This window comes from Zingiber officinale, chromosome 7B (assembly GCF_018446385.1).
Source record: "Zingiber officinale cultivar Zhangliang chromosome 7B, Zo_v1.1, whole genome shotgun sequence".
Taxonomy (NCBI): Eukaryota; Viridiplantae; Streptophyta; class Magnoliopsida; order Zingiberales; family Zingiberaceae; genus Zingiber; species Zingiber officinale.
The window spans coordinates 7248735-7267039 of NC_055999.1; the positions used below are offsets into that span (position 1 = coordinate 7248735).

The following is an 18305-nucleotide window of genomic DNA, read 5'->3' on the forward strand; positions in this document are numbered from 1 at the left end:
GACATACAAAAAGGCACTAGTTCATGTTTACCATAATTTATAAGATGACAGTTCCTCTAATCAACTACTTTCTTTACTGCCCTTCAAGTAATATGTTTTTGTGAAGAACTCAGTTACACAAAAGCTTTGCTATTGCGTATTGGAATAAGGAGAATCGATAGCAGCAGCTTTAACTGAATTAGACCAGCCAGACGGGTTAAGTACAAAATTGTCGGTGATAAAAAAAACACCAGAACTTATTGTGCTGTTGGAGCTATGCTTAATAAATTTCAGGAATACTATTTCATGCTGAAAAGTTATAAATTAATATAAAATTCAAAACTAAAAGAGATGGAATCCAATCATTAGCACAGGATTCTCTCAAAACATGCAGAATTCACTTTAGCTTAACAGAAACCACATTTGCAGCTTATGGAAGTTTGTGTATCATGCACTTCCATAGTTCTAGAAGATCAAGTTTAACTTCCATAGTTCTATATATGTATAGGTGAAATTAAGAAACATTGAAATTAGACGAATTAATTAAGGACTAATCACAGTACTTAATTTACTCGTGCATTTGAAGATGAATTACACAGAACATCAAAGCTTTGAACGAGAGGAGGGGGGGAAAACAGGCAACCAAGAACATTCATGCATGGATTTGATTCTAATTATAATTCATTAAGGGAATATAATTAATTAATGATTCATATCTTCTTCACTGTCTTCTTCAAAGAAACAACTGACGGCACGCTGCACAGCTTCCTTCACCACCTGCGCTTCCATGCCTTGGGCCTGATTATTCAAACAAACTTTTAAATCATTTTTTTAAAATATGAATAAAAAAATTAAGGATTACTTGACTGATTAATTAATTAAAAGTGTCTTACTTCTCTTCCAATAGCTACTAGACGAAATGGATCGGTGCAGGAGGCCTTTGCTTCCACCACATGAAGACCCAACTCCTCAAACGCGTCTAGAACTGAAGCAAGCAGTCCTGGGCAGCTCTTCTCTGAGTACACGTTGATCAGAAATCCTTTCTCTAGGGTTTCAACAATCACCTTTAATTATTCTTACAATAAAAACAATCAATAACAATATCACATCAAATCAGGAAAAAGTAGAGAACGAATAGCGCAGGAGAAATAGATGATCACCTGAGGCGAACACAAGGTGCTGTTACTGCTTTGCAGTACTTGGCTTTGTTCGCATGCAGCTTCTTCTTGTTTCAATCTTCCAACTTTTTGCTTCAGATCTTGGATGTATTTTGAGGCATCTAATATGATGGAGGACTTTCTGAGCTGCCATGTATACAGATAAAAATCAATCATACACAAGTGATTAAATCCACAAAATCTGAAATATACATATAGTGTACGTGATTAATTATATAAATATTACTGCATGAGAGTCTGTGAGCGAGCGAAGGAGTTGCAGCTTCTCGTGGAGCGCGGCTCTCTTCTGCTCCCTCGAGACCATCTCCCAGTCGTCGCGATCGATCTCTGCAACCCCGCTATTACTATTACTATGGAAACTAGAAGAGATATATAGAGACTTATAAAGAGAGAGGAGGTAGCTAGCCTGTGTTGTGTGTCACTGCCACAAAACTTACCTGAATCAAATGTCCAAACCGCCCTCGTTCATTCTTTTTAATCTCTGCGCTCATCCAAACTGTTCTTCCTACTCATCGACGTTGTCTTTTATTCAGCGCGCGCGTCTTAAAATAATTAATATGGCGAGCTAATCATGCAACAAGCAGTAGAAGTACTGTTCAAGGCAAGTACCCCAGCAGATGATCCAAACCCCAACAGCTTTTACTTTACAGCTCCACGTACAATTAGTTTGCGAGATGAATCGTGATATAGGCGTTTAATTATTTTAATCAAATATATATGAGCTAGCGCGCGAGCGTGACGTGCCATGGAATATGTGGGGCGGTGTGGGGAGCAGCAGCGACAGCGTCGTTGGTATATAGTTTGTTTGCGAATGTAGCGGGAGGTGGTGCTGGTGGTGACCGGTGCGGATGAGCCGTGCGCGTGCATCCAAAAGCTTCCTCACGGGGAGGATTTACAGTTTGTCGGCTTCTGCACATTCCGGTTCTATCGCGGTCCCAGCCCCGGCGATCCTGGTGTATGTATGTGTCGATTTATTTATTCAGCTAAACCAAGTTAAAGGTTAAATGCATCAAGCTATTTAAATAATAATAATAAAAAAAAAGGAAATTATACTAATCGGGAAGAAAGTTAAACTGTCACGGTCGCGTGAATGAAATGACATGCCCGGAATATTCCTGTTCCGCTGACACGCACAGTTGGAGAGCGTTCATTTCGACGGGTGACAGAGATATTCGCAATCGGATTAATTACGATAATCAATCTTACGAAATACTGTTACTGCAATTGACATCTGCATTGCTGACGACTCTTGTCCGAACCATGGACTTTGTCTAGCCTTCACCATTAACCTTCACCGGTACTTCAATTAACTACGTGCCAACCAAACACCGAACGCTTAGCAGTACTTTAGTTAGACTACATGCACCGCCGGATCACATGCGTGCGTTCTATTTCCTAATCATCACAATCCGACAAACCATGCGTACCTGGCTCTTGTCCCTTAGCGCAATGCGACCCACTTCGTGTTGCATCAGTTCGCCAGTTGGATGGACCTCACTTTAACTCGGGAGCCAGTTCATTGGGAAAATTTTCCATCCTTAGTCGATCGATCGATCGATCGATCGATCTTGGTGTGAATTTTTTGAGTATCCAACTCATTTTAGTTGTTAATTTTTTCAGGGTTTAGCTGAAATATAACCCTAGCTACTGCATTCATGCGTTTCACCTCCAACTTCATAGGAATGCATATCAGAGAAATGTTTATCTTTATTATTGTTACTATTATATTAAATATATGTGATATTATGTGGATTGGTCACATGAGTTTGGAACGAATGGAAGTACAGGATCACATGCAGTTGCAAACAAACAAGAACAAGCTTATCAATGTACCCTACATATGAGTGTCTCGTTTACTCGCAGTCGTCTTCGTACCATTGCAGACTTTGCAGTCGCACAAAAGTAGATAATGTTAGACAAATTCTTATTTTAGTCGTCTGAATTATCTTAATAATCTAGAAGAATTGATGTATGGGATCATTCAGGCCCAATCTTGTGCCCAATATAAGTTTGGTATTTCACCAAATTAAACATGTTTATTTAAGCATGCATCCACAATCTAAAAATTAAAAAATTGAATCTACATGCTTATTTAAACCCGAGCTTATGGTACAATTTCTGAAGCAAAAATTAATATATTTAAGTTTCTTCTGAACTTATTGTGGTTAAAATTTTGTCACGCTTTAATCTTACATGTGCTTCAGAATTTGACCTTAAGATCAGCTTACATATTAGAAATGAAACAGAACTATATAATTAAAAGATAAACAAACCATGGTTTCTTTACCACCAAAACATAAACATTGTCAAATCCAATACATTGAGCAAAAAAAAGCGGGTAAACATGAGATCAGATCCGTTATTGATGCATTGCCGAAGAACTAATGACGAACATAGAGTTTACCGACGACATGTAGGAGAGCAACAACTGCAATAAATCCAATGCTCATAAAGAGAACAGTGTTGGGAGACATCCTGGCACCAGCAGCATCATCAGTGTAGAACTGGAGCATCGTACTGGCACCTCCTCCGGCAGCTGCACCACCGCCGCCAGCTGTTCTCCGCCTCCGCAAACTCGCAGCTGCTGCTGCACTTCCTCTGGGTGGACCTCCAGCATTAGCCACCATTTTGACTGTTGTATAATCAATATTTATTAATCCCAATTCGAATGAAGTATGCCAAATTGATAGAACACAATCATATCTTGTGAATGAAAAAAAGAAATAAATTCTATCAAAATCCAAATTCAACCGTTAAAATTAAACACAACCTATTAATTAAACTAAATCCATCGAAAATAAAATTCAACCATCATTATGAAAGATAAATATTTAGGTTATGGGATAAAATAGGAAAAGTCACAGAAATTAGAACTCAAAATTCTCAATAGCATAGATATGAAATGAAACAAACAGTACTTATGACCTTTTTTTTAATCAAAGTGAGATAGAGGAAACTATATTTTATTTGCTCATGAACCATGAAAAGTATGACCCATTTAACGCATTATGCTATTAAATAGTGATTACAATACCTTTCATAGTTTAGAAAGTAAACAATTATTCAAGACAGGAATCTTAAAATTATTTTATTATTTTTAAACTAAACCCCACGATTGATTATTTGATTTACAATTTGAAACTTCATCAAAGTGAACCATGCATGATACTCAACTTGAAAACCGGGGCGCAGGAATAGGAGCAGTGGCATTTAGAAGCTCGTACAAACCATTTACTTTATTTATACATTACTGAAATCACAAAAGTTCTTGTAATAAGGAAGCACTTGCGAGAAAAGAAAGATAAGATCCCAATTTTAGCCTAAAATGCCTCAATCACAATTCACGAATGAAAAAGTAAATAAAGATGAGAAAATCCTAGAAAGCGTGTCTCATATGAATTTTGCTAGATCCACAAACTGTATTATACATGCTAGTGAGTACCGGATCTTACATGCTCGAGCAATAACTAATGCGGCATGACAATTAGGACAGGAAGGGTGCAATAATCGTCATTAAAAAGCCAGTAAAGCTAGCTTTCAAGAATTTCCAGGTAATTAAATACACAATATCCAAGAATGTATTCATCAGCCGTTCAGTTGACCGCAAAATTCCCATGACTATGAAATTACCAGCTCCTAATGGTTTCTACTAATGGAAGAGCAGATCAAGCAATAAAGCATCATCGAAAAGCATATGAAGCTGCAGGATCTTTTCAGAATTGAAACGGCACTAGTAGTAAACAGATCTACGTTGCACAATCATTTGACATTATTTAACAACCACGATCATAAACAAGAAAGAATTCAAGGAAATAGAAAAGGAAGCAGAATGGAACTGTTCCTTCATCCAAAAGCTAGAAATTGTCTTCAAAGATCGAGATCCACAACTTAATACCAACAGATCATGCAAATCGAACTTTTACGAGGTGAGTTAAATATATATCTTCTCACATAACTCTAGAGAAATCTCAGGTCGAAATATCCGGTGCAAAAAGCATCCACCAATCTAGGAGGAACCGAACCAAGGAAGGGATAATAAAAAAAATTCTATAAGGGACGCATGCGAATCAAAATCATACCTTCTGTGACGGACAGAATCTAGGGTTTCCGAGGAGCTATCGCCGATGACGAAGGGGAAGGACCGTCTTCGTTGTGCTCTAAACGTTTCGATTGGACGTCTCTTATTCAAATGAGCCTTTATTGGCCCTAATGTCCATCTGCAGGCCCAAGGCCCAAAATGTATTCCTGGTTTATTCTCTCCAAAGCGAAACTCTTCCTCTCATTTTTTTCCCCCTCAAATATAAATTGGAAAAGCTTTCTTTAATCCTTTTATTCATTTCTTTTTCCTTTTTCAACAAATTACTGAAGCATACAGGCAAAATTGTCAAATATATCTATCACATAGATAGATAAGCTTTAAAATTAGAAAATAACATATCCCATGTTATTTTTACCCTTTCGATTCAATTATTATCATATAGCAATCGATTAAGATACGATTCATCATTATAGTAATATTTGAATAGATTGTTATATTATAATAATCGATTAAAAAATCTGATTCATATTAAAAAAAATTATTACTCTAATAGGATATATGAAAATGATATTTGAGGATATTAATATAATTAAAAGAATTAAATAAATACATAAGACTTATTATATATTATTTTGAACTCTTTTGGTTCATCAATTAATTTTGATTTAAGAAAATTCAGAATGATACGGAACCAAGTTATTTGTTTAGTTCTCTTTAATAATTTTTTAAACATAAATCAGATTTTTTTCAGATATATTTTTAAAAAATTGTATTCTTAATATGACATATAAAAATGATATAATAATTAATAGAACTAGATAAAAACATAGGACATGATTTCATATCATTCCGAATTCTCTAAGTTCATTAACGATTTTAGTCAAAATAAATTTATAAATCTAGAGAACTCATAATGATATAATCTAATATTATACTTTCATTTAATTATCTTGATTGTATTTATGTATTTAAATATTATTTCAGATGTTATATTGAAATAATAAAAACTTTTAAATATGAATGTGATCTTTTTACAACGGCTTTGATTACATTCACGTGATTCAATAATTTATCATTTTTCTCTATTTTTCTTTCCTATCCATTCACTTTCTCGATGGGATATACCAATCGGGCATCGCCGAACTTTACATGGACAGGCCCAAAGTCAACCCTAAATGTCAACAGCATTCACAATTCTTCAGTGGTTGTACGTCCTTGTTCTGGCCACCCAATAAATGTTGGGAGCTCCGTTACTTGTCTTTATTCATATATATATATATATATATATATATATATATATATTCATTGGAAGAATGGATGGTATCGCTCATGTCAAATGATAAACACCAGTATCCCATAATAAAATATAAATAAATAAATAAATTATAAAAAATATTTTATCTTATCATAATATCTATTTACACGAGGAAATTATATATCCAATGAAATATTTTATACTCAAAAATTTGAAAACATAATATAATTTTACACATTAATATGGCAAAATATTTTTTTGAAATGATATCTAAAGTCATACCGATAATGTTTTTTTTATTTTTTTAAAAAATGAATATTAAAATTAAACTAATTGCATATCGCGGTAGGTACAGGAACATGTAATTTTCCTCAATTTATTTAGTTGATAGGAACGGAGAAAGATGAAGGGATTATCATAATAGATTTATATAAGAACATAAATTATATACCCTCAAGTTCTTAAATAAATTAATTTAAAAAATAACTAAATATTATAGACATTATATTATTATTACTGAAATAACTTTTAAAAAATGTATTCACATTAAAAAACATATAATAATTTTGATCTACTTAAAAAGAAAAAGCATAGTTGAATAATGTTTTAAATCTGCAATTAAATGAACACCTACTCTGTCCTCACATTGCATTCAATTCAAGGTGGCTGCAACGACCTCCAATCCTACTGTATAATTACGCATTAAATTAGAGTAATATTGGAGCATATATAATTCAGCATGCTTCGTTTGAAAGATCTAGATCAAATAGCATAGGCATGCCCATTTAAATAGATCAAACGACCGTATCTACTCGTTCCAGCAGTTTTGGAAGTTTCCATTTTTGCTACGAGAATCCAAGCCGTCGTATATTAAAGTAATTTAGAAGAATCCGCCATGGATGTTGGATTTGGAGACTCGACCCATTAGATACGGCATTTGCCAGGTAATGATAATTTTGTTTTCGTTCCTGTACGGTGTTTCCGATTAATCAAGCTACTTTTACAGCTTCAGCCCCACACGCTTTAACTGACTGCAGAAATTCCTGCCAACCTCTTAAAACCTTGCAGTAATTAATTGAGACAACCATCATGGTGGCAGCAAAGGGAAAAAAGTTTAGCATAAATTGCCATGGCTGATAGGTCTTGCTCTTCCTCATCGGCAACTGCGCATTAGGTTCTCCACCTCAAGTGTTTCGTGGAAATTGATGTGTCTGCGTGTTTTTTTTTTTCTCTCCTCTTCTTGCAGAGAATGATGGGGGTTTGTGAATGATCCCCCTTTTGCTCAAGGATGTTTTTTTTTTCCTGTTCTTTCTTTGAGAAGATGAATCTTTGATCCCCTTCAGCCCCCAACAAGAGATTTCAGGTGAGCCTACTCTTCTATTCCATGATTCTGGGGGCCGTAGTTTCTGGTTTTTCTTAATTCTCTTTGCGTTTGGTTTGAGCGTGTGATGTTTGCAAAAAAAAAAAAAAACATTATTTTTTGCTTTGAAGGTTGAAGATGTGGTTTAGTTGAAAGAAATAGGAATTGAATCTTGCAGAATTTGACAGGTTTTCATTGGATATGCACTAATTTTTTATTTAGAACAAATTTGATAATGGAACTCTTCTCCTTCTTCTTCTTTTTTTGGGGTTTATCAGAGTACAAGTAAAATAACAAGATTGCAAGAACAACCGGTAACAAGGATAGATATAGTGGAGAGGGCATGAAAACAGATTTGAGGCAAAAAGGACTTGAAAACAGTATCTACTTGTGTGGAACACCTAAGGAATTAAAAACAAACTAGCAGAACACTCAAAAGGAGCTCAATTGATCTTATTAAAAAAACAACTTTGAGATAATTATTGGTAGATGAAAGTTAAGAAATTCTGCCTTGTTATTACTGCAGTTTTTCTTGGTTTTTGGGTTCTTAAAATAGCCAAAACATTGAATTTAGCATTAAAAAAAAAAGGCCTCTTCATTTTGTTGCATCTTCCTCATTTAAGGCTCTCTTAAGGGACTCTTACTAATTTTAAACTTCACCTATCTGTATGAAAAGAGAGATGATTCTGATTTTACCATCTCTTGGTTGCTTTCTTCATGCCAGTCTTGTGCTGATTAATTTTTTTTTTATCAATTGTACATGCAAATGAAAAAAAAAAGAAGAAGTGGTTATTGGTGTGACTTTTGCTCTTTGCTCACTATTTCAGAAGAAGAAATCAGACACAAGCTCTAGATGAGTTCATCTGAGCATGGCGAGTGCATAACCGATACGAGAGAGGATGTGCCTGATTCGATAACCAGGCTTATGGATTACATTCCCATCTGCATACCCACAGTCGACCAGGAGCTACCGGGTCAAAATCACTCAGAAAAAAGATTCCTAGATTTTCTGAGAGCTAAGCCATCCACAGATTGGTTCTTTACCCGTCGTCGTTTCCGCGTTCCATTTGTTCGAAAAATCGACCGGAGAGCATTGATCAGATACTTGAAGAAATGGATAAAGAACCCGGAGAACATTGCTCTTGTTATCTGGTTGATGTTTGTTGCAGCTGGTCTCTTCATGCTGTTTCTAGTTATCACTGGGAGTCTAAATCAAGTCATACGAAGTAGCACCGAAAGAAAGAAATGGACCGAGATCATCTATCAAATTCTCAATGCCCTTTTCACAATCATGTGCATATATCAGCACCCCAGATTGTTCCATCATTTGGTGCTTTTGTGCCGATGGAGGTTACCGGACAGAGTGGCACTACGGGCAGGCTACTGCAAGGATGGATCTCGAAGAGCTCACGAAAGGGCTCACATAATGCTAGTCGTCATCCTCCTCCACATAACTATCTTTTCCCAATATGTGCTCTGTGGCCTTTACTGGGGATATTCAAGGAAGGATAGGCCAGATTGGGCTGTTAATCTGTGTACAGGCATCGGTATCGCAGCTCCAATAATTGCTGGTGTTTACTCAGTTTTCGGCCCGATAGGAAGAAATTCTGATGATCCTGAAGATGCTACTGTCACACAAGAAGTTCAATCCGAGCTTGTGATTTATAACAACAGAAGAGTAGTTGTGACCAATCCTGAGTGGATCGGGGGGCTCTTCGACTGTTGGGATGATAGAACAGTTTGTTTGGCCTCATTCTTTTGCACATGTTGTGTGTTCGGATGGAACATGGAGCGACTTGGACTCGGTAATATGTATGTTCATATAGTCACCTTCTTACTTCTAATTGTGGCTCCTCTAATGGTCTTCAGCGTCTCTGCCCTCAATGTCGAGAACAATGCGATCAGGTACATCGTCGGAGTAAGTGGCATCTTACTTGGTGTTTTTGGGCTAGTTTATGGTGGCATTTGGAGGACCCAGATGAGGAAAAGATTCAAACTTCCTGCAAATCCCTTCTGCTGTGGCTATCCAGCAGTTACAGATTCATTGCAGTGGCTCTTCTGTTGGTCCTGTTCTTTAGCTCAGGAGGTGAGAACTGGAAATTTTTATGACATTGAAGAAGATAGCTTTTGTAAGGAGGCGAAAACTGAAGACGGAGTTTTGGTGCCTCTGCCAAGGGAAGATGGATCAGGTTTTACGGTTACGTCGAATGGGAAGCTTCTCCTTAGGAGCTCTTCTTGTCCGGCCACACTTGATCCTCCAAGTCACTTATCATACTTGAGATCTTCCACTCAACATGTTATGGTTCCACCTCTTCCAGCCCTGATGCAAATAGATGAAGACTAGTTAGCAAAGGACATACTTTTTGCTAGTGAACAAGCATCACAAATGTTCCAATCATCGACCGATATCTATAAGGTTGATCAGTTTGAATGACTCTTTCTAAATTCTTGAATCTCGAGAGACAGATCTTTTAAGAAAAATTCTTTTGTAATGCGATACTTTAATTTGCTTAGAGCAAATGCTTCATGTACCTTTCACAGAACTTGAAAATTGGCCTGCAAGAATTTGTAACTTGATTTTGGTGGTATATATAGTAGAGAAAGCTTAACAAAATCCTGAAAATACTCTCTTTTTAAAAAAAACATATTGGCATTAATCAAATGAACAAATAGTTTTAGAGATGATCAACAAAACCTATAGTTAAACATTCTGAAACACTTAAGAGTTAGTTACTATTATGAAAGAGAGATAGAGAGATTTTTGGCATTATAAAGGACAAAGATGTAATCAAACTCTTTATTAGTTCTGTAACGAAAGTTCTGGGAGCCTTCCTTTCATACCGTTCTCTCACCAATTAAATTATCTTCAAACTATTTTAACTGCGAGACTACCTAAATTTTTTAGGTAATGAAAATGAAAGTGATTGTTTTCAACATATTATATATAAAAAAATATATTTTTTTTTGCTTGGTACGACTCCGTAGGCGTCATCTTACCTGTAATGCCGTATAAATCAAATAATAATTAAGTTTAATTTAATCAATAATTTCAAAGCTGATGAGAATCATGCCGTACTCTGGTGTTCTTTACGTGATCCCAAAAGATGGGTGACATGCCCGCATGCATCATCAAAAGTAAGAACAGTATGGGAAATTAATTAATATTCTAGAACAATGATTAATATATATGTGTGTGTGTTATTTCATAATTATTTCACAATATGCGTAATTTCTCCTCCTTGAACGAAACTTTCTCTATCATATTTTTTTCGACTTTTTTGTGTGTGTATGTTTACAAAAAAGTATATAAAGATAAATTCAATTGAAAGTTATGGTTTCCCATTAATTCTCAAGAATTCAAGCATGATTTATATATCTATATTTTTTTTGCGATATTCAAGAATTATTTTTTGTTACTAACAATATATATAATTAGACTACCTCACATAAACACATATTTTAAAGCCTTCATTAGAATCGATTATACATGTACTATATTTATATATATAATTGTGTAATTTTATTATAGTTTTTCATGTATTAAATGACCAACACATTCATCACATTCCACTAAACTAATTAGTCAGTAAAATTTTAATTAAATCGAAATAATTTACTGAACCAATTTAATTAGAAATTTTAATTCAGTTAATTTTAAATTTTATTTTTAAAAAAAAATGATTATTTTGATTTATTTGATTTGATTTCAATTTTAAAATTCTAAAACTGTGATAAAATTCGTTAGGATTAGTCGACTCATGCATCCTAAGACTAACTTGGTCGGTGATTATTGATGAAGAAGTTGTCGATTTTGAATAATTCAATTGGTTAATGAATTAATCAATTTTATATCGATTCCATATCTATTTGATTTTTCTAAAAAAATTTAATTAATTCAATTTCACTTAGATTCAGTCGAGTTTATTTTAATAGAATGCTTACCTCGACGTGCCATGAAAAATAAGAAAGAGCCGTACCGACACCATTTCTTATTAATTAATTTAACTCCACATACACTAAACACATACACAAAACAACACAACTTAAAAACCCCCCCACAACTCCCAAATCCCATTTAACTCCTAATTAATTAATTACCTCCAACCGCCTTAACCTCAAACACAATCAACAACACAAACAATTACTCAAGGAACATATTTATTTGCATTTTATTATTTTATAATGATATATTAATTATATCGCAAGGACGAGGCCGGGCAGTGCCTTGGGGGATCGCTGGCTCTGCCACACCCGCACGCAGCACTGAGTCAACCCGGGCGACTCGTCGTCGGAACCGCGGGCGTCGCCTTCGACCCGAGTGACGGTGAGGGAGGTGTTGAAGTACTCCCGCACCTGGGTGATCACCCCGTCTGGGCCCACGGTCCACGCGTGGACCCACACGGCGGCGCCGGGACCGCCTCCCTCCGCCACCACGATGGAGCCGAAGGCGGCCACCTCCTGCGGCAAGAACTCGAAGGCCTCATCCTCGCCGGTGAGGAGGCGCTTCAGGTGCTGGCGATTGGGAGGGCCGTGGAACCACCACTCGAGGTCCGGGGCCAGCAGCTGGTTCAACGCCCCCGCGTCACGCCGCTTTATGGCCTCATACAGGGCTTTCACGGACGCCTCCGGAGAGATCGGAATCGCCAGCTCCGGTGGTGAGGGAGGATGAGGAGGGAGGGAAGAAGCAGGGCACGAGGTGAAGAGGGAGAAGCGAGTGGGGTGAGTATATATAGGCCGAGAACAGAGGAAGAAGAAAGGTGGATGATGAGTGGCGCTGGTGCTTTGGGTCCCACAGTAATGTCATTATTATTTGGTATTTAAATGGGTTGGATAAACTGTAAACGAGAATTATTTTGCTTCTTTGTCAATACATATATGAAAGGGATATATTATTGGAATGACATGACCCTGCGGCGTAATGTTTAGGTTAAAGGAACGGATCATCTAAAATATATTCAGGGTGGCTCCAGCAAATTCTCTTTTATGAAATCTGTAGTATTATGAGATTTTATCGATAGAGATAGAGGATATTATCCTTTATTTTTTCAGGATGACTCCAACGAATGCTATGAAATCTTTAGTATTATGAGATTTTATCGATAGAGATAGAGGATATCATCATTTGTTTTTTATAAAAATCATCCTTCCATATTTAAATTTCTAGATCTTGAATATATTCCAACGTACACTTAACATTTATATATACATATTTATATTTTTTTATATCCGGACTAAATATTTATTTATCATTTTTTTATATACGTAGGATTAATACTAAGAGACTCTTAAGATAATAGATTTATCTTTATTAAAGAAAATGTTTTATCTTTTTTTATATGTAGTGTAGATGGTGGACGTATAGTATCTTTGGCATAATAACTATAGGTTGATTTTTTTGATTTTTAAGAACTGATAATTTGAAGTTTACCCATCATACACCTAACGTTTATGTATTTGTATTTACTTTCCTCTATATCCGTAGGATTGATATTAGGAGACCATTAAGATAGCGGATCTATTTTTTTTATTAAAGAGAACATATTATTTCGAACAAATCCCGAAATTCAAAACTACCAGTTATCCAATAAAAACCTAAGATTCCTAATAATAAACCAAAATCCCCTACACGATTAGTTACAAAAGCTTTTTGACAAGCACTTGCTGTAGTCGGTCGTGTGAACCAAAATCCTATTAATAAATAAGAACACATTCCCACTAGTTCCCAAAAAAACATAAATTTTTATCAAATTTGAACTGGTAACTAATCCCAACATAGAAGCATTGAAAAAACTCATATAAGCAAAAAATCTTAAATATCCTTGATCATGGGATATATAATTGTCACTATAAATAAGAACCATAATTCCAATTATTAAGAACTTATGATATAGATTTTATCTCGTCATGTGATTAATATCTATATACTTATATTTACTTTTCTTTATATTTATGGAGCTAGTAGTCAATAGATCGTTAAGATAGCGAACCTATGATTTTTAATTATTAAAGGGAACGTTTTAGTTGAAAAGGGTACGTTTTAGTTGCTAAGTGAAGTCGATGTGGCCATTTTAAACGGCTGTCAAAGTGACGGTTTATCAAAGGGTACGTTCTACATTTTGCATCATTTTTATATGTTTTTTTTGCGGTGACAAAAGTTCACATATTCTATTCTAGAAGGATAATAAATTATGAGAGATTATTCCGTCATAAATCATCTTTAAACATAAATATGAGATAATTTAAAATAATATTTATACCTATCCAGAATTTTATCTGTTGATCCGGTGTGATTAGCAATAAAGGGTGAATTATCTGAAATTATAAAAATATTTTTCTCAAAACTTTTCACTTAAAATAAATAGCTCGTCGCGCTTCTCGTAGCTTGCTTCTTTAATAATGATATACAGTAGAATGAACTCGAAGCAAATTTACAATCCTAACATAAAAGATTTACTCGGTATCCACCTAAAAAAAAGTGACTAATCTAAGGATCCACACACACAAGCACTCTCCACTATGAAAATACTCCTTTACGATAACTATCAAGGCGGAGAAGCCTTACAACACTCTCAATACAAGAAGAAAGAAAGGGAAGCAAATACAAGTAAAATCTTACAAGATTTACTCTGAAAAATCCTAACCTTAACTTCTTCTTCTTGTTGTAGAACACCTCTTGACCTTGGAAATGCAGCAACACTTTGTTCCAAGAAAGCCTCAAGAACTTACGTCGATAGCCTAGAGTAATCGTTGGAGATGGCGTGGAGGAACTGGAAGCCGTGTGGAAGAAATCGCTCGCCAATGACTATAACTTGCGCAACGGTCAGATCCCAATCGATTGAGAGTCATTCAGAGCGCCTTTGTGCTCTCTGGAAATGGCTGAATCGATCGACCAATCGATCCAGCCTTTCTCGCGTCTATAAACAAGAAATCCAGTCCCCAATCGATCGGTCGATCGATTGGGCCACACCTTCTTCGCGGCACACATCCAATCGATCAACCGATCGATTGGACTACGGTTCAATCGATCGGTTGATCGAGTGACCCTCCTTTGACTTGTCTAAATCAAGTCCAAGGTTCCCAAACCCAACATCCGATCAACCGTAATCTGTTGGAACCTCATGTCTAGCATCTGACCAACCTTGACCTGCTATGACTCCTTCACCAAGTGTCCGGTCAATCCCTTTGACCCACTTGGACTTTTCTCCTCGTGCCAAGTGTCTGAACCTCCATGACCCACTTGGACTTCCACCAGATGTTCGGTCACCTTTGACCCATCTGGATTTCCTCGTGCCAAGTATCCAGTCAATCTTTTGACCTACTTGGACTTTCCAATACCAAGTGTCCGGTCAACCTTGACCACCTGGATTTCCACCAGATGTCCGGTCACCCTTGATCTATCTAGATTTCCTCGTGTCAAGTATCCGGTCAATCCTTTGACCTACTTGGACTTTCAATACTAAGTGTCCGGTCAACCTTGACCACCTGAATTTTCACCAGATGTCCGGTCACCCTTGATCCATCAAGATTTCCTCGTGCCAAGTATTCGGTCAATCCTTTGACCTACTTGGACTTTCAATACCAGGTGTCCGGTCAACCTTGACTCACCTAGATTTCCACGTGCCTGACTTCCTTTGCCAAGACTTCCTATCTGCCTAGCTTCACTCACTAGGACTTTCACTTAACTTCACTCACTAGGATTTTCACCTGCTTCACTCACCAGGATTTTCTCACTGCCCGACTTCACTCACCGGGACTTTCACCTAACTTCATCCACTAGGATTTTCCAACTGTCTAGCTTCATTCACTAGGTCTTTCACCTGGTTTCAATCACCAGGATTTTCCATCTGCCTAATTTCCAGTTAGGACTTTCTCAGTCAAGTATCCAGTCAACCCTTTGACCTACTTGACTCTTCTTCACATCTAACTGGTCAACATTGACCAGAGGGGAATTGTATCAGCAATCTCCTCAATCGGACGATTGCACCTGCAATCTTCATGTATTGTCAAACATCGAAACTCAAACATCAAGACTCAAGCTTGAGCCAACCCAAGCTTAGTCAACTAGGTCAACCTTGACCTAGGGATATTGCACCAATAAAAAGAATATGAGATAACCAGATTTACTTTGTTTGTAGTCGGGGATGTTACTAATCCAAGATAAATAAAGCGCATTTACGATACTCCTTCTTCGACACAAGTCGGAGGCAGAAAAGCCTCGCATAAGACATTAACAACTCAGAGAGTAAAGAATAGAATATAAAATTCGAGTACAGTAAGTGTTGTCTAAAAATTAGATAAATCAGTGCTCTATTTATAGTGCTCTGGTCAAGTCTATCCGTTGCTGATATGGCGGACTCCTGGCGCTTGGATGATGATCCAGGCGCTCCCAGCGTGGCAAAGTCTATTTTCACGAAACGGCTTCACAACGGCTGAAAGATAGAATTTTTCATGTCCGGGCTCCCGGACCGTTGCTGACGTGTAACTAAAGAGTGATCCACTGCAACGAGGCACCTGTTCAGCACCCTGGTCGTCTGGGCGTCCGAACGTTCTGGGCCCTCGGACCAGTCAGCCAGTGCTGACTCGTCCGGCGCCTTCTTTGGTCACTGACTTCTTCTCCGGTCAGTTGGGTGATCATTTGGCCTTCCGGAGTTGAGCACACCCAAACCCAACTCCGACCTTCTTCTCGAGCAGTCTTCCGCTCCAACTTCTCATCCCTCGGAAGCGCCACACGTGTCCTTCTCGCTCCACCAATATACTCTTCCGCAGCTTCTCGTCCCTCGGATACATTGAGCCCATCGACTTAATTCCCTTGTCATCCTTTTCGTTCACTATGTCTTCCGCTCGACTTTTTGCGTTACTAAGTCCCTACACACTCAAACGTAAGACTCAAATACACAAAACCTAACTTAACTTGGTTGATTATATCAAAACTAACATGAGATACTTACAATTTCTTTCTTTTTTATGTGAATCAACCCAAGTTAACTTAGAGTTAAAAAATAGTAAAGTAATGAATATATAAATTAAAGCATTTAATATACAAATTAAAATAGTTAATAAAAAAAATTATACCTCCTCTAAACTTAATCTTTTATCTCCTCCTTTGATCAAATTAAAAATGAGGCTGAACATTGAAAATAAATTTATAAAAAAAAACTAAGGGAAGCAGTGACTAAGACTTAACAAAAAAAAATTATGAAAATTATTTGTCGAAAATTTGAATTGTTACTATTTAAAAAACTTGTTTTTGAAAAAAAAAATAATTTTTTTAATATTTGGAAATTCTAAAATTTTTTATCACGGTTAAAAATAGTAATATGGAATAGTGATAAAATTTTCATGAATAAATAACGGTTAAACATAGTAATCTAGAATAGTGATAAAATTTTAAGAATAAACAAAATTAATATAACTGGTTATAAATTATTTTATATAGAGAGATACATTTCTTTTAAAAAAAATATTTAAAAATAAATTTTGAGCTCGAAAATTATTTTATAAATATTTTAAGTAAAAAAATAAAAATATATTGATAGAAAAATTAAATTTTTGAAATTTGAATTTTTAAGAATTTGTAATATTAAAAATTAATATTTTGATAAATAAATTATAGAAATTAATTTAACAGTCAGAAAATTTCAAAATTATTTATTCTAACTTAGAATTTGTTGTTTTGTGACTGTAAAAATTTTGAAAAAAAATACTGAAAGTAATCTTTGCAAAAAATATTTTTCTAAATAAAGTAATTCAAATCTAGTAAATCAATTAAAAAAATTAAACTAGACATAATTTTAGATCCCAATATAGGTTCTTACCTACCGGATTAACAAGATATTTTTTAGGAATAAATTTTTATGATACCTTTATAATTTAACCCTTATGGTATCTAAAATACCAATTAAGCCTACCGTAATTTCTAAAATTTGAATTTTGAAAAGAACTTAAATTTAAGCATGCATCATTCTTTTTCAATAATTCTATTTGTTCTTTTAATTTTTCATTTTCATTTTTGACTTTATCAAATTTTTCTAGTAGACATGTTTTAGCTAAAATTATTTTTAAATTCATATTTTCCTTTTTCACATTTATATTCTTAGTTTTAAGTTTACATAAAGATTTAGATATTGATTTTATACTAGAATATAATAGATCAAGAGGTAAAAGGCATACCTCACTTACCAAATCTGATCTGAAGCTGAATTCATCTTCTTCACTGTTGCTTTCTTCAAATGTAGCTCCTCCTTCATCAATACTTTCTTCTTAGTAACTCACTATTAATGCTAGTCCGATGTAGGCTTCAATTTCTGACTCTGATGACGACGATTCGACCCACGTCGCTTTAAAGTTCTTGTGTTTCGATTTGCTCAGCTCTTTGTTCTTTTCCTTCCTTTTCAGCTTTGGACAGTCATCTTTTATGTGTCCCTCTTCATTACAATTATAGCATCGTACCATTCTCTTGTTCCGTGGAAGCTTCTTGGCTTGAGACTTGTTGAA

At 35.7% G+C, this 18305-nt stretch overlaps 4 protein-coding genes across 7 annotated transcripts; 1 reads left to right on the forward strand and 3 right to left on the reverse strand.

Moving 5' to 3' along the window:
- Positions 1-522: 522 nt before the first annotated feature.
- Positions 523-1709, reverse strand: LOC122005220. Of its 4 annotated transcripts, none has more exons than XM_042560173.1 (5): positions 1595-1709; positions 1384-1484; positions 1140-1278; positions 873-1043; positions 523-777 (listed from the first exon to the last, which is right to left on the reverse strand). In XM_042560173.1, the coding sequence occupies exons 1-5, from the start codon at positions 1646-1648 to the stop codon at positions 682-684; spliced, it is 561 nt and encodes a 186-aa protein (XP_042416107.1). In that variant the 5' UTR covers positions 1649-1709; the 3' UTR covers positions 523-681. The 4 variants fall into 4 exon arrangements, with proteins under 4 accessions (XP_042416107.1, XP_042416108.1, XP_042416106.1 ...); XM_042560174.1 differs by having other exon boundaries at positions 1140-1283; positions 1595-1706; XM_042560172.1 differs by having other exon boundaries at positions 1140-1283; positions 1564-1623.
- A 1704-nt stretch (positions 1710-3413) lies between these two features.
- LOC122005222 (protein transport protein Sec61 subunit beta-like) lies at positions 3414-5358 on the reverse strand. Its single transcript, XM_042560177.1, has 2 exons — positions 5237-5358; positions 3414-3789 (listed from the first exon to the last, which is right to left on the reverse strand). Exon 2 carries the CDS (start codon positions 3782-3784, stop codon positions 3539-3541), a length of 246 nt encoding a protein of 81 aa, XP_042416111.1. The 5' UTR covers positions 3785-3789; positions 5237-5358; the 3' UTR covers positions 3414-3538.
- Positions 5359-7524: 2166 nt separating this feature from the next.
- LOC122005221 lies at positions 7525-10383 on the forward strand. Its single transcript, XM_042560176.1, has 2 exons — positions 7525-7814; positions 8639-10383. The coding sequence occupies exon 2, from the start codon at positions 8665-8667 to the stop codon at positions 10153-10155; it is 1491 nt and encodes a 496-aa protein (XP_042416110.1). The 5' UTR covers positions 7525-7814; positions 8639-8664; the 3' UTR covers positions 10156-10383.
- A 1414-nt stretch (positions 10384-11797) lies between these two features.
- On the reverse strand, positions 11798-18058 carry LOC122004128. The gene is made up of 2 exons (XM_042559058.1): positions 17991-18058; positions 11798-12591 (listed from the first exon to the last, which is right to left on the reverse strand). The coding sequence occupies exons 1-2, from the start codon at positions 18056-18058 to the stop codon at positions 12006-12008; spliced, it is 654 nt and encodes a 217-aa protein (XP_042414992.1). The 3' UTR covers positions 11798-12005.
- Between the last annotated feature and the right edge of the window lie 247 nt (positions 18059-18305).

Bases quoted from the DNA above. Each gene is read 5' to 3' on its own strand.
- LOC122005220 (XM_042560173.1), bottom strand. From the start codon at position 1,648: ATGAGCGCAGAGATTAAAAAGAATGAACGAGGGCGGTTTGGACATTTG. The intron at 1,485-1,594 runs GTAAGTTTTGTG...GCGGGGTTGCAG, and splicing joins GGTTTGGACATTTGATTCAG to AGATCGATCGCGACGACTGG. The intron at 1,044-1,139 runs GTGATCATCTAT...GAATAATTAAAG, and splicing joins GCACCTTGTGTTCGCCTCAG to GTGATTGTTGAAACCCTAGA.
- LOC122005222 (XM_042560177.1), bottom strand. From the start codon at position 3,784: ATGGTGGCTAATGCTGGAGGTCCACCCAGAGGAAGTGCAGCAGCAGCT.
- LOC122005221 (XM_042560176.1), top strand. From the start codon at position 8,665: ATGAGTTCATCTGAGCATGGCGAGTGCATAACCGATACGAGAGAGGAT.
- LOC122004128 (XM_042559058.1), bottom strand. From the start codon at position 18,058: ATGAAGGAGGAGCTACATTTGAAGAAAGCAACAGTGAAGAAGATGAAT. The intron at 12,592-17,990 runs GTAAGTGAGGTA...TGGGACCCAAAG, and splicing joins TCAGCTTCAGATCAGATTTG to CACCAGCGCCACTCATCATC.